The 14,143-nt window shown below is 40.7% G+C and overlaps 1 protein-coding gene across 1 annotated transcript in view; it reads left to right on the top strand.

Moving 5' to 3' along the window:
- Positions 1 to 14,143, top strand: part of LOC110407307 (myosin heavy chain, skeletal muscle, adult) — a 52,771-nt gene that overhangs the window by 23,740 nt on the left and 14,888 nt on the right. Inside the window, exons 2-26 of the mRNA XM_021414860.1 lie at positions 1,442 to 1,489; positions 2,752 to 2,994; positions 3,082 to 3,225; positions 3,323 to 3,479; positions 4,179 to 4,206; positions 4,305 to 4,416; positions 4,514 to 4,606; positions 4,728 to 4,791; positions 4,884 to 4,982; positions 5,085 to 5,188; positions 5,274 to 5,412; positions 6,358 to 6,476; positions 6,572 to 6,721; positions 7,340 to 7,510; positions 8,285 to 8,594; positions 8,703 to 8,779; positions 9,940 to 10,027; positions 10,115 to 10,232; positions 10,416 to 10,539; positions 11,004 to 11,140; positions 11,231 to 11,486; positions 13,159 to 13,401; positions 13,511 to 13,687; positions 13,764 to 13,909; positions 13,997 to 14,087. Coding sequence (XP_021270535.1) covers positions 2,788 to 2,994; positions 3,082 to 3,225; positions 3,323 to 3,479; positions 4,179 to 4,206; positions 4,305 to 4,416; positions 4,514 to 4,606; positions 4,728 to 4,791; positions 4,884 to 4,982; positions 5,085 to 5,188; positions 5,274 to 5,412; positions 6,358 to 6,476; positions 6,572 to 6,721; positions 7,340 to 7,510; positions 8,285 to 8,594; positions 8,703 to 8,779; positions 9,940 to 10,027; positions 10,115 to 10,232; positions 10,416 to 10,539; positions 11,004 to 11,140; positions 11,231 to 11,486; positions 13,159 to 13,401; positions 13,511 to 13,687; positions 13,764 to 13,909; positions 13,997 to 14,087 — 3,354 coding nt within the window. The 5' untranslated portion in view covers positions 1,442 to 1,489; positions 2,752 to 2,787. The remainder of the gene's footprint in view (positions 1 to 1,441; positions 1,490 to 2,751; positions 2,995 to 3,081; positions 3,226 to 3,322; positions 3,480 to 4,178; positions 4,207 to 4,304; positions 4,417 to 4,513; positions 4,607 to 4,727; positions 4,792 to 4,883; positions 4,983 to 5,084; positions 5,189 to 5,273; positions 5,413 to 6,357; positions 6,477 to 6,571; positions 6,722 to 7,339; positions 7,511 to 8,284; positions 8,595 to 8,702; positions 8,780 to 9,939; positions 10,028 to 10,114; positions 10,233 to 10,415; positions 10,540 to 11,003; positions 11,141 to 11,230; positions 11,487 to 13,158; positions 13,402 to 13,510; positions 13,688 to 13,763; positions 13,910 to 13,996; positions 14,088 to 14,143) is intronic.

Here is a 14,143-nt window from a genome sequence, read left to right as displayed (position 1 = left end):
AAAGCTCTATGCACAAGGCAATGCCTCGTGCTGGCTTTTACGCCAATACTCATGAATCATTTTTCTTACCTTGTCCCTGTGTTAATGAGTGACCTCTGTTAATGACCAAGAGATAAACATGTCAAAATTTAACAGGCTTTATAGCAGATCACATGACAACATCCATTTCCTATATCAGTCACTCTCCAGAACTACCAGCAAATCCCTCTTTCCCATGCTATCAGCAATATACTGGCATGTTTGCCAGTCCCAGTGCTCTGGTATAGGTAACAGTGTGTTTTTTGGACTGTGTGAATGTGTGCAAGATATATATGATGAGATGTGAGTGCTGGACTAGGGATGTATCAGGCACAGAGAATCTGGAATGTCCAATTATTTCTAGAGCGATGACTGACTAGAGGGTTTTTTTTTTTTTTGAAATGTAGGTAGGGAAAAAGCTTTGGGGGTCTTTTCTAGATCAGTTATCTTTCCTCGGGTTATAGGCATGGAGACACCTGGATAAGGTAAAAGGTTTTCAGCAAAAGAATGGAGCATCCCTTGGTCATTGGCACTGACCTGCAGATCAGAAGTCTTGGGAGGGTATAACCTCTCTCACAGCACGCGCTGTGCACAAGGTCACAACAACAAATGCACATGCCTCTGCATGTGTGTGCTCTTTCCCATATCTCTGAAGTTGCCTCATATTGCTCTCAGAGGCATCAGCATAAAAATCCAGTTAGAACCCAATCTCTCACTTATTGCAACTTTTGCCTGATCATCCTGCTGTACCTGTAACACTTGTGTTGTATATCCACATTTTTGCTTCCAGGATTTTACCATCACAATTGATAATTTCTCTTTCAACATCCTCTTCTATCTATTGTACAGCTGGGGTAGCTGCAGCACGCACATACCAAGCAATCCACCCTGGGTCATACAGTGAGTCGGTGGGAAAGCCAGCAATAGAATCCATAAGTCCTGCATCCAAGTTCTCTAAGTGCCTTGACTAGTCCAGATTCCCTCCTTAACACCCTTGTCAAATTATTTATAGGAGATGTATTCATATAGTCCGTAAGACATCAAAATTTTCTAATTATATCTAGTCATGTCAAATGACAATTATGCCCTTAGTTCAGTTTGCCAGACAATGCTTTACCAAAGAAGGCTTGCCAAAAATTTTTTGACCGAAGAAAGAGTAGGCATCTGTAGCATCTGCAGATGGGATCGTATAAAATGTCCCTGCAGCAAGACTGCCCCGTCTCCACGGAAAGCTTCAAGGTAAGTGTATGGGGTCTGCAGCCGTGCAGGAGTCTTTGTATGTTACAGCATTCCTCTGCCTCCAGTGCTCATTTCCAGGAGACTCAATTCCTCAGCTCAAGTTTTAAATCTGCTTTCAAGACACCTGCACGTTTTCACTCTGGAATTCTGTGCAGCAGCAAGTAGGGACATTTCTGTTTTGCAGCACTGACCAGCTGCCAGGCTGCAAGCCACCCATCTGGTGTCACAAGAGGTAAGAACCTGATTTATTAATGCTTTTGGGTGGGATTTCTGTATGGATGAGCAAACAATCATCTTTTTCACCCTGTACTCAGAGCCAGTGTGATTACAGTAGGCAGGTGGTGGGGTGCTCATGGCTGGTAAGGTTTTCAAATGGTTGTGTTTGTATCTTCCTGCCTCTGATGGCAGACCAGAAAATTCCCTTTGGAATACTCTTCTGCTTAACTGACCAAACAGGGAGTGAAGAGTGCTGGCTTCACATCATAGCAGCAGTAGAACTGGACCAAGATGAACAAAGGAGGAAAAAGTGCAAAATTATACATTCTTCCTCAAAACATTATCAGTAAATCATCTGAGAATACAGACCATCTAACCATCTTTGTAAAATGCCAGAGCTCTCTTAGATATCCATTTACTTAATCCAGACCAAAAACAAAACAAAACCTTCTTAGCTGATGAACAGAGGGAAAAAAATTCACTAATGTATCTAGAGGATTTTCAAGTGCAGCTGGAGAAATCTAGCTATCCACATGTTCAGCAAAGCATCTAAAGAAGCACTCTTACTTTAATAAAGTTTTGAGAACTCACCTGTTCTTGGTTTTTTTCTGTAAGTATTTATTTGTGAGCTTCATGCAGCCATGGCAATTCCAATTTCAGTGCTTGAATTTTGTTTCACACAAGTCAGACCTTTGAAGATGAGATTATTTAAATATTGTACTCATGAATGACAAATGTATAAACAAATTAAATTACAGCAGAGTATCAAAAGTTCACAAATTCTGCCCTTTTCTTTCTGTTGGCAACTTCTGTAACAACATTAATTTCCACTGCCTTCCTGTTACAATTATAGTTAATAAGTAAATGCCCCATAGGTTCAATGTTTTTCAAGATTGTAGGTCCTTTATACTACATATTTTTAGAAATGTTTCTCCATCTTTAAACAAAATGTTCCACCTTTATTTCAACCACTAGTAATGATGTCTTAAAATAAAACTTGCTCAGCAGCTTCACTCATCTTACAGACGTGGTATTCTTAAAGGCCCAAGCCTACAATAGTGAAAGATGATCAAATGTTGCTCTCCTAGAAGTCTGAACACCTAGACTACATCAGTTATGACCTCTTGTTTCCTAAGTCAACCTAAATCAATCAAATCTTCCATTAGGACGTTAGAAGTTCCATAAAGTACAGGTTGAAGAAAAATGAAGTCCCAGTGAGTCTCCCAGTCTTATAGAATATATGTAAATGATCGGTGCCATATTACTTCTCCCTGTTAGAGTATTCTGCTGAGGTGTCTTCAGTGAAGAGCAGGCATGACTTCTTCAGATGCTGAGATGGCTGTCTTTGGGGAGGCAGCTCCCTACCTCCGAAAGTCAGAGAAGGAAAGAATCGAGGCCCAGAACAAACCTTTTGATGCCAAGTCATCTGTCTTTGTGGCCCATCCAAAAGAATCCTTTGTGAAAGGGACAATCCAAAGCAGGGAAACAGGGAAGGTCACCGTCAAGACTGAAGCGGGAGAGGTGAGAGAAAAGCAAGCTTCAGATCAGCATTTAATTCCCACTCTGAGCTTTTAGCTGATGCACACAGATGTTTCATTTCCTTGACAGACTCTGACTGTGAAGGAAGATCAGGTCTTCTCCATGAACCCTCCCAAGTATGATAAAATTGAGGACATGGCCATGATGACCCACCTCCACGAGCCCGCTGTGCTGTACAACCTCAAAGAGCGTTATGCAGCCTGGATGATCTACGTAAGTACCAGCAGCTCTCTTCCTTGGGTAGCGCAGCCGGGGAGGACTGCTGTGCCAGGCTGAGTGGAAGCCAACGTGCTGTGTCCCTTCCTCGCAGACCTACTCGGGCCTCTTCTGTGTCACTGTCAACCCCTACAAGTGGCTGCCGGTGTACAACCCGGAGGTGGTGTTGGCCTACCGAGGCAAAAAGCGCCAGGAGGCCCCTCCACACATCTTCTCCATCTCTGACAACGCCTATCAGTTCATGCTGACTGGTGAGTGCCTGATCTTCAAAGCAATCTGAACTGAAGGGCTCCATTGCTCTTACTGGAGTATGTGAAAAGCCAGTTACAAACACCATGGAACTGTATGACAGAAATCAATCAAGTTAAGGAGGAACTAATTTCAAGCAAAATTGTATCAGAAGCATGCATAGATTCAGCATTGTGTATTATTTCCACCATATCATACGAAATGCTACACTCTATCACTGCACAAATTATACTGGTCTCATAATTTTCTTTTTTTTGCAATGATGGAATTCAATGCATTATTATTCCATACAATCTTTTACATTGAACAGAGGTAGGAAGCTTAATTAGATTCCTTAATGAGAACTGTGTGAAGGGCAAGGAGATAAACAATTAGTGTGAGGACCATGTGCCTCTGACCGTTGTATGCATCCATTTGAACTTATACTTACTAATGTTGAGATTTGGAAGGAAATCCATTACTTGCTTCTGGGAATTAATGCTTGGACTTTCTGAAGAAGCTCCAACTTACACTTACAGCTTTACTTTAAGTCAGCTCAGTTCTACTCAGGACAACAGCTAAAACTGGAAGTCCTAGGGGTTTACACTGCCTTCCATCCCTGCATCCCCTGCAGATTTCAGTTCATATTTGTCTCCTAGATTTTGTATTTCTTGTTACTCAAGAGCAGTAGGAAAAGCCTTCTTATCTCTATCTTTTCACAGACCGTGAGAATCAGTCGATCCTGATCACGTAAGTACGCTCCCTGCTTGGGTCCCTGCAGGGCTGCCCTGTGCCAGGGGACCTGCTGCCTGACCTCACGCTCTCTGCTTCTCTGTTTGGTACGACAGCGGAGAATCCGGAGCAGGGAAGACTGTGAACACGAAACGTGTCATCCAGTACTTTGCAACAATTGCAGCTAGTGGGGAGAAGAAGAAGGAGGAGCAGTCCGGCAAAATGCAGGTACATTAATAGATACAGGCTTGAATCAATGTTTATTCTGTTCCTAGCATGAATTTTGGAATGTAATAATTATCCAGGAATAATTATCATCTTGTAGGGAACACTTGAGGATCAAATCATCAGTGCCAACCCGCTGCTGGAGGCCTTTGGAAATGCCAAGACTGTGAGAAACGACAACTCCTCACGCTTTGTAAGTCATTGCTTTGGAGAAAATCTCTCCTTACAGTAATGATGGGGCTAGAGATATTCTTGAATAAAGAGCTGTCCAAAGAAGCCACCCAGGCTGAAATGGTTCTCTATTTCCTCAACAGGGTAAATTCATCAGAATCCATTTTGGGGCCACAGGCAAACTGGCTTCTGCTGACATTGAAACTTGTAAGAGATGCTCCCAGCCTGTTCACTTTTCTTGTCAAATTTTCTCCACCGTGTCCTGTCTTGTACCTACTTCTTCCTTCCTTCCTTGTCAGATCTGCTGGAGAAGTCCAGAGTCACTTTCCAGCTCAAGGCAGAAAGAAGCTACCACATTTTTTACCAGGTCACCTCCAACAAGAAGCCAGAGCTAATTGGTAGGAGAGCATCACTGAGCTTTCTGGAGGAAGATTACAGAGCAACAATTAATAAATTTATGAAAAGAATGATATTTAATCTGAACATCCATTTGTTTTCAGAAATGCTCCTTATCACCACCAATCCGTATGACTACCCTTTTGTGAGTCAAGGAGAGATCACTGTCCCCAGCATTGATGACAAGGAGGAGCTTATGGCTACAGATGTGAGTAGTTTATGAAACAGGTCAACTGTTACAGGTCATGTATCATATACAGACAAATATTTCACTCTATTGAATCTATTACCAGAGTGCCATTGACATCCTGGGCTTCACTGCTGATGAAAAGACTGCCATCTACAAGCTGACGGGGGCTGTCATGCACTATGGGAATTTGAAGTTCAAGCAGAAACAACGAGAGGAGCAAGCGGAGCCAGATGGCACAGAAGGTACTGTTACACTCAGTAGCTAACCATTCTGTGAGCCACTCTGTGTCTTAGCCAAAGTTGGACTTTAGGATCCCAAGGAAACCAGCAAGTCAGAAACAAACAGTCACTTCTCCCATTGTATCAGTTTCTCTGATGTAAAATCTCTGGATTTGTCTATCCTATCCCAAGAAAAATTAACCATTTAAACTGTCCTGTGTACACCGCCAGGAAGCCAGGAGCCGTGGATGTCTTTTCTGTAATGTTATTACTCATACTTTTGTTGGACCCTTGTAGAACAGCAAAGTGGTTCAGCCCTAACAAAATGGGTGGCCGTGTTCCTTTTCTCCCTCACCTGTTAGATGCTCAGGGAACTTCATTGTGAAAGGTGCATTTGTTTCCTCTCTGCTGGAGTAGGATCTAGAAACCACATCTCTAGTTTTCCCAGTGGTGGCTCCTCTTGCCGAAGGACTAGGCAGAAGGTGGGAAGTACCACAGTCACATCTGAGAAAGGACAAAATACAGGGAATTACTGAACGACTGTAGAAATGAAATCCCTGAAAGGCCTGTAGACTGTGGATCCTAAGGAGTGCAGAGATATCCTCTGTGTGTTCCACTATAAGTTTTTGGGTGTTTTTGATCACTTTCTGAATACAGCTCTGTACCTGACTGATGTCACTGCAGCTCCTGAGCTACACACATAGTACAAATGTTCAGCTTTCAGTTTTGTTCCAGAAATTTTTACAAAACATCATTACATTTTGCATGTCTCAATGAAGATCTTCAAACATAAGTTCTTTCAGAAAGCTCAACACTCATAATGGCTTTGATGTCACTGAGATTCTTTCTGAGTCTGTCAACAGATTTCAAAGAACAGAAACCTCAGCACTGCAACGCTTAGAGAATACTTCAAGATACAAAATCTTAGTGAAGATGAATTCTTCTTTTCCATCTGTCTTTGCTGTTTAGTTGCTGACAAGGCTGCCTACCTGATGGGTTTGAATTCAGCTGACATGCTCAAGGCACTGTGCTACCCTCGAGTCAAAGTTGGGAATGAGTATGTGACCAAGGGTCAGACTGTACAGCAGGTAAGAAATGGGGAAACCTGAACCATGCTTTGAATTAAGAACTTTGACTCTTCTCTGCTCTGTATGGTAACTGCAAACATCTGCCTTTGTTTTAGGTGCACAATGCTGTAGGTGCTCTGGCAAAGGCTGTCTATGAGAGGATGTTCCTGTGGATGGTTGTTCGTATCAACCAGCAGCTGGATACCAAGCAGCCCAGGCAGTACTTCATTGGTGTCCTGGACATTGCTGGCTTTGAGATCTTTGATGTGAGTAGCAAAAATTTTGTAAGAGCTGCTTGAAAGTGACAACTGGATGTTAATACAACTTTAAGACATATTTATAAAGAAGTCATATTATCCATATTATCATTACATAATTTATTGTAGTTGTTTGGAACTTGATGATCTTTAACGTTCTTTCCTACCGAAGCCACTCTATGATTCTGTGGTCCTATTTGCCTTTTTTTTCCTATAAAGTAAATTTGACCTTTGAAAGGATTTTTCTCATAACAATAGGCTTGTCATCAAGAGGTAAAAACTTAAAAGAGCAGAATGGTTTAAACAGAAAAATTCTTTGGTTTAAATGATCTAAGACATGTAGCATAAAACACATATATCATGATACATCTAACCTTTTTTCTGCAATGTCATCTCAGGTGACATAGGAAGTATATTCTACCTTCACAGCTTTAGCAAGGATTAAAATATTGTTATGAACAATGATTTTTAAGCATTTCTCTATTTTCCTACATAGACATAAAACTGACTGAAGAAATGCACAGACACAATGAAACTGAAACAGCTGCTTTCCGTATTTTTAAAGGATGAGGTTTTGCAGTTACTACTGCAACTTGCAAATATGGATCTTTATCATTTTATTTCCAGTTCAACAGCTTTGAGCAGCTGTGCATCAACTTCACCAATGAGAAACTGCAACAATTCTTCAATCACCACATGTTTGTGCTGGAGCAAGAGGAGTACAAGAAGGAAGGCATTGAATGGACATTCATTGACTTTGGGATGGACCTGGCTGCTTGCATTGAGCTCATTGAGAAGGTATGAGCATAGGAATTTTATAATTACTAGATCTCAGTTTTCAAAGGAATCTTCCATGTTCATATCCAAATATTTAGATCTTGCAATTCAAAAATACATTGCTGTTTAGTTTACTTAATCTGTTGAGTGAGACATTAAGGCTGCGTCACACAGCTTTATGGCAGTGTCTTTGTACTGATCTCTTCTGAAGTGCTAAACGGTTGTTAAACTCCCAATCAAAATGTTTTCTCAAAACAGCTAGAATAAGTTTCCAGTTGAGTTTCCACCTCACCTCTCAGCTCCAGCAGACTTGTGCTCCTACAGCAACACAGCTGTATCTTTGTAAAATAAACACAAAGATGATAATTGATAATTGATAGCATACAGTTGCACATTCATGCACATTCTTTGATTTAGAATAAGAAAGCATTCACATTGCATATAGGATGTAGTGTTTAGTGCCTGTCAGGATGATAAGAAATTAGAATCACAGAATTTCAGAAGTGCAGAGGATCTGTGAGGTCACTTAATCTAACCCCATTGGTCAAGTAAGGTTCAGCTAGAGAAGGTTTCCTAGGACCACAAAGCTCTATTTTGAATATCTCAAATGATAAACTTGGATAATGATAATCCGTTTCAATACTTGAACATCCTCACAGTAAAAAAAGTGTTTTCTTGTTCAAATTCAATTTCCTGTATTTTAATTTGTGCCTCTTCCACCTTGTCAAGTCACTGGGAACCATAAGTGCCCTGAAAACTGAATTGCTGACTGTCTCTCTTGTGTATTTCTCCCAGCCCATGGGCATCTTCTCCATCCTGGAAGAGGAGTGCATGTTCCCCAAGGCAACTGACACCTCTTTCAAGAACAAGCTCTATGACCAGCATCTGGGCAAGTCCAGCAACTTCCAGAAGCCCAAGCCTACCAAAGGAAAGGTTGAGGCCCACTTCTCCCTAATACACTATGCTGGCACAGTGGACTACAACATCACTGGCTGGCTTGAGAAGAACAAGGACCCCCTGAATGAAACTGTCATTGGGTTGTACCAGAAATCTTCACTGAAAACTTTGGCCTTACTGTTCGCCAACTATGGTGGAGCAGAAGCAGGTCAGTTCTTTGAAACTCTTATTTTCACCAATTTACAGCGTAGAAAAAGGTATCATAAAAGGCAAAAACAAAAACATGAAATAAGATATTTATTTTTCCATTTTGCAGAGGCTAGTGCTGGTGGTGGCAAGAAAGGTGGCAAGAAGAAAGGTTCTTCTTTCCAGACTGTCTCAGCTCTTTTCCGGGTACAGTACAGAGTTCAATATTTTTTCCTAAGATGAGGAGGAAATTCATTACTTAAAATAGCTTCCCCCTCCCACCCCCACTTAGTTGTGATAAAAAAAAAAGTCCTGAAGTTCTTGGGCCATGCTTTGATAGGACTAATCCCACTGTAACTTATTCCTGCTCTTTTCTGTTGAACGCATGAGTTTTCTTTTTGTCCACTTTTCACAAGACAGTGTTGTCAGATGGAACAACGTTGCACAGGAAACTTCTAAGATACACCTAAAAAACACGTATTTCCTTCAAGTGCTCTCCTCTGGCTTCAGAAACTTTTATTGTCCTGTAACAAAATTCTTTCTGCCCACTGGTTTGCCTCATTAATATGTCTAGTATTTTTTTCCATGATTAATTGATCAGTCTCTTATGGTTGAAATACCATCACACCTTGGGATGTGGATTTTTAAGATGTTGTATACTTGACAGTTTTTTTCTCATAACCAAGTCTTGCTGCCTGTCAGCACCATACATATTTAATCTCTCCTCAAGACTATTTATTATGATATACATCCTTCTAAATATAAACTAGTTCCTTCCACAGAAAGATGTTGAGACTGCTTTTTCGGAAATATCCCCTGGAGGTACCTGCCTCCCTCCACTAATTATAGAAAATAATAATTTATAAAATCTTACATAGAGAATAATTACAAACCAACAATGGGATTCAACTCACCTCATTCTCATCTAACCTTACAAGTGAAACATGCAACCTAGACATATAAAATTCAGCTTGTTATTTTTGTTCTACGTAGTGTGATCTATACAACCCACTTGAAATGCATACTGTAGTGTGCTTCAGACTGGCTCACAGAGCTATCTGTATATTTCTCCTGGTGCATATAATAGAAGATGGATATCATTTTTAATGAAGGCATTCCACTAGATTCAGAGAAATGTCATAAAATTTTGTGTTTGAGAGTACTGTGTATCCTACAGACAAAACAAACTTTCTACGTTAAGGTAATAACAAAGATATGGGAAACTCAGAAAAACTGGTGCAGGTATCTTCAGTTCAGGATTCTGCAAGCTAATGTTTGTCTGATAACGTTACCTCATTACAGAGGGCTTGATGTTTATAGTGGAAATTATATTTGCTAATATAAACTTCTGTTAATGACTCTCTCAGGAGAACTTAAACAAGCTGATGACCAATCTGAGAAGCACCCACCCCCATTTTGTACGCTGTATCATCCCAAACGAAACAAAAACACCTGGTAAGAGACCCACCTGCAGACAACCTTCAGTATCTCTTCTCTGCTGTACTGCAGAATACAGCACTCATTTATACTCTGAATTGGTAGGTGCCATGGAACACGAGCTGGTTCTGCACCAACTGAGGTGTAACGGCGTGCTCGAAGGGATCAGAATTTGCAGGAAAGGATTTCCCAACAGAGTCCTGTATGCAGATTTTAAACAGAGGTCAGACTGCATCCGATTCTGGGATTTTGGCCATCTTGAGTAGCTTATGAAATTTAAACTTCTCCTCTGGTGACAAAAACATTCGCTTAAAATTTACGTTTAGCAGTGGAGTTGTTCTCTTGCAGCGTACCAGGTAACTGCTCTCAACAACAGACCTGTTTATATTACCATTTTGTCCCCCAGATACAAAGTATTAAATGCAAGCGCTATTCCAGAGGGACAGTTCATTGACAGCAAGAAGGCTTGTGAGAAACTGCTTGGATCCATTGATATAGACCACACTCAATATAAATTTGGTCACACCAAGGTATCAGAAATGTTTGTTTCAAGTACTGTGTGTTTTTTGTTTTGAATAGCTTGAGGATGATACTGAGATTCTTCAGATAGCATGGGAAATTATCAAACAATGAGTTTAAAACACATAATTTTGATACTTTTTGACTCAATACTTAGAAATTCATTGGTGTAGAATGATTCTAATTATGGGTTCCTAATTGAAGACAAAGTTGTAGAATAGAAGAGTCAAGGATTAATAAAAACAATGGAATAAGGTCTGGCTTTTATAGTTTTTCATGTGCTGTAATACGACTATAATAGCCAGACCAGGATGGCAGAAGACATTAAAGAGGAAATACACACGATAACTACATATATTCTTTGTGTTTTTGCTCTTTCTCAATCTCCTATGTTATCTGCCATGGAGGAACTAGTTACTTGGCTACAGTGACCGATGAGCACATACACTGTACTTACTTTTGTTTTCTGACCAAGGTGTTCTTCAAAGCTGGGCTGGTTGGCCTTTTGGAGGAGATGAGGGATGAGAAGCTGGCACAGCTCATCACTCGCACACAGGCCAGGTGCAGGGGCTTCCTGATGAGAGTGGAGTACCAGAAAATGGTGGAGAGGAGGTAAACATTTCTTTAAATTAGTTTCACTGGATTTGGTATATTGTGTCATCTGAGTCTAAATTGCCAATATTTATTTGACTCACCTTTCAGAGAGTCCATCTTCTGCATCCAGTACAACATTCGTGCATTCATGAATGTCAAGCACTGGCCTTGGATGAAGCTGTTCTTCAAGATCAAGCCCCTGCTGAAGAGCGCAGAGTCTGAGAAAGAAATGGCCAACATGAAGCAAGAGTTTGAGAAGACCAAGGAAGAGCTGGCAAAGTCTGAGGCAAAGAGGAAGGAGCTGGAGGAGAAAATGGTGAAGCTGGTGCAGGAGAAAAATGATCTCCAGCTCCAAGTGCAGGCTGTGAGTACTACCAGTGTGACTCATTCTAACTGACTGTGAGTATAAGGCTGATATTTACAGCTGCATTTTCAAAACACACATAGCAAGTACAATATAATTTAATTATGTTGCACTTCAATAAGTGCTGCAGTGAAAAACATAACCAGCTAAAATAAGGACTGTCAGAAGGCTGCAGTCATGGCATTTCATGATCATATGGATACCATGGGTGAGACATTTCACAAAATCACAGAATGATAGCATAGCCTGAGTAGGAAGGAACCCAAGAACCATTGGGTCCAACTCCCAGCTCAACATAGGATCTCCCCAAATCTGAACCAAGTTTGAGAGAGCCTTGTCCAAACACTTCTTGAGTACTGACAGGCTCAGTGCCATGACCACTTCCCTGGGGAGCCTGTTCCAGTGCCTGACCACCCTAGTGGTGAAGAACCTTTTCCTAATATCCAATCTCCTGATGCAGCTTCATGCTGCTTTGTCAGAGACTACTGCTGGTCACCAGTTCTGCGGTGTTGGCTGAGATCATTATCACTTACATTCAGTTAAAATGCATCAGAGAAATTAAGAAATGTTACTGTTAGTATATTTTTGTTCTTCCACTTATGTTTTCCTACCTCTCCAGAAGATATGCCTATCCTTATAAATACATGACCTTAGGGATTGTGAAGAGGGCATTTCTTCTTTCTATATCCCATTTAAACATGATAATGCCTTTCTTTCCAACGTAGGTGGTATTCTATCTGTCACAGAGATTACCATGTTACAACGCTGAGCTAAGAGTAAACAATATATTAATCTCACTCACCCTCTAAAAGTACTCAGAATCACTAGATAAAATCACAGGGTACATCTATGAGTTTTCAGCCCCGTGATTTCTAAATTAAAGTGTTCACAGAATAGAAGAAACTATATCATCACAGCAGCATGATGCAGCTTAAGTGACACATAGGAAAGCATAAATGGTTTCCTTTTTAAAGTATATTGAACTGCAAAAAATCATTCACTGCTAAAATTATCATTTTTCTTTTGTAATAATCCTACTAGACTGAAAGACGAGATAAAACAAACTAAACACCACAGGATTTCTGCTGCTGCTGCTGCTGCAAAAAAAGCCTAGAGGCATATTCAGAATAGCTCATTTTTCAGCTGCTGGCAAGAGTATTGCAGAGAAAATGTGGAAAGTGATGGATGCTGAGTATTTCTGAGATGTGGTGGTGAAAATCTAAAGCAGAAACAGTTGCTCTAAAAAGCCAGAAGGATAAAAAAGAGAAATAAAAAAATGGTGTCAACATAACTGTCACTTCGGTATTTGTATGTATTGTGGCATATGATTATCACTTGGCACTTTGTAAATGTTTGTAATTACAAGAGATATTCATATGATCAAAGCCAAATTTACTCTGTTTATTATTATGGGTTAAGATGCATTTACACATATACATGTATTTTAATACTCAGGTCTTTGTGTAGATAACAAAGGATTTAGTTTGGTCCTAGCTTTCAAAACCAAATGCATTAAAAACAACAATTTAAAATAAATACTTATTTCTTTCTCTTGGAATATAAAATAAACATTTAACTAAAAAATTGCTAGTAAGGAACCTAAATTTACGAAGCTAAGAATCACAATATCCACCTGAAGGTCATATCTGAAAAAAGTGCATTTTCCCATCAGGAAGCTGATGCTTTGGCTGATGCCGAGGAAAGATGTGACCAGCTCATCAAAACCAAAATCCAGCTGGAAGCCAAAGTAAAGGAGGTGACTGAACGTGCTGAGGATGAAGAGGAAATTAATGCTGAGCTGACAGCCAAGAAGAGGAAACTGGAGGATGAATGCTCAGAGCTGAAGAAAGATATAGATGACCTGGAGTTAACATTGGCCAAAGTTGAGAAGGAAAAGCATGCCACTGAAAACAAGGTATGAGGCAGAAGTTGTCACTCACACTCTGGAAAGAATTCTGCTTTGTTACACAGTATTAAATTGTAGACAACATTTTTAATCTACATTTACTCCCTTCTTGTCAAAGGTGAAAAACCTCACAGAGGAGATGGCAGCCCTGGACGAGACCATTGTGAAGCTGACAAAAGAGAAGAAAGCCCTCCAAGAGGCCCACCAGCAGACACTGGATGACCTGCAGGCTGAAGAGGACAAAGTCAATACGCTGACCAAAGCTAAAAGCAAGCTGGAGCAGCAAGTGGACGATGTAAGCAAAATGCATTACCGGGCAGTTGTGGAGATAAATATGGCTGGCAGAGCACTGATAGTCTTATTCTGTTTAGCTGGAAGGGTCCCTGGAGCAAGAGAAGAAACTGCGCATGGACCTTGAGAGAGCTAAGAGGAAACTTGAAGGAGACCTGAAGTTGGCCAATGATAGCATAATGGACTTGGAAAATGATAAACAGCAGCTGGATGAGAAACTGAAGAAGTAAGCGAGGTTGTGGGACTCCTGAGTGCTGGTGGGTACACTCGGGACATTTTTTTCAGGCACTAACATCATGTGCTTTGTGCAAAGGAAAGACTTTGAAATCAGCCAGATCCAGAGCAAAATTGAGGATGAGCAACTTCTGGGCATGCAGTTACAGAAGAAGATCAAGGAGCTGCAGGCAAGTCTCTGGTCCTTCCCTTCTGCCCTTCAGAAAGCATGGATAGGAGAAGGACA

This window comes from Numida meleagris, chromosome 17 (genome assembly GCF_002078875.1).
Source record: "Numida meleagris isolate 19003 breed g44 Domestic line chromosome 17, NumMel1.0, whole genome shotgun sequence".
In the NCBI taxonomy this organism is placed as follows: Eukaryota; Metazoa; Chordata; class Aves; order Galliformes; family Numididae; genus Numida; species Numida meleagris.
This window is presented reverse-complemented; position numbering and strand designations above follow the sequence as displayed.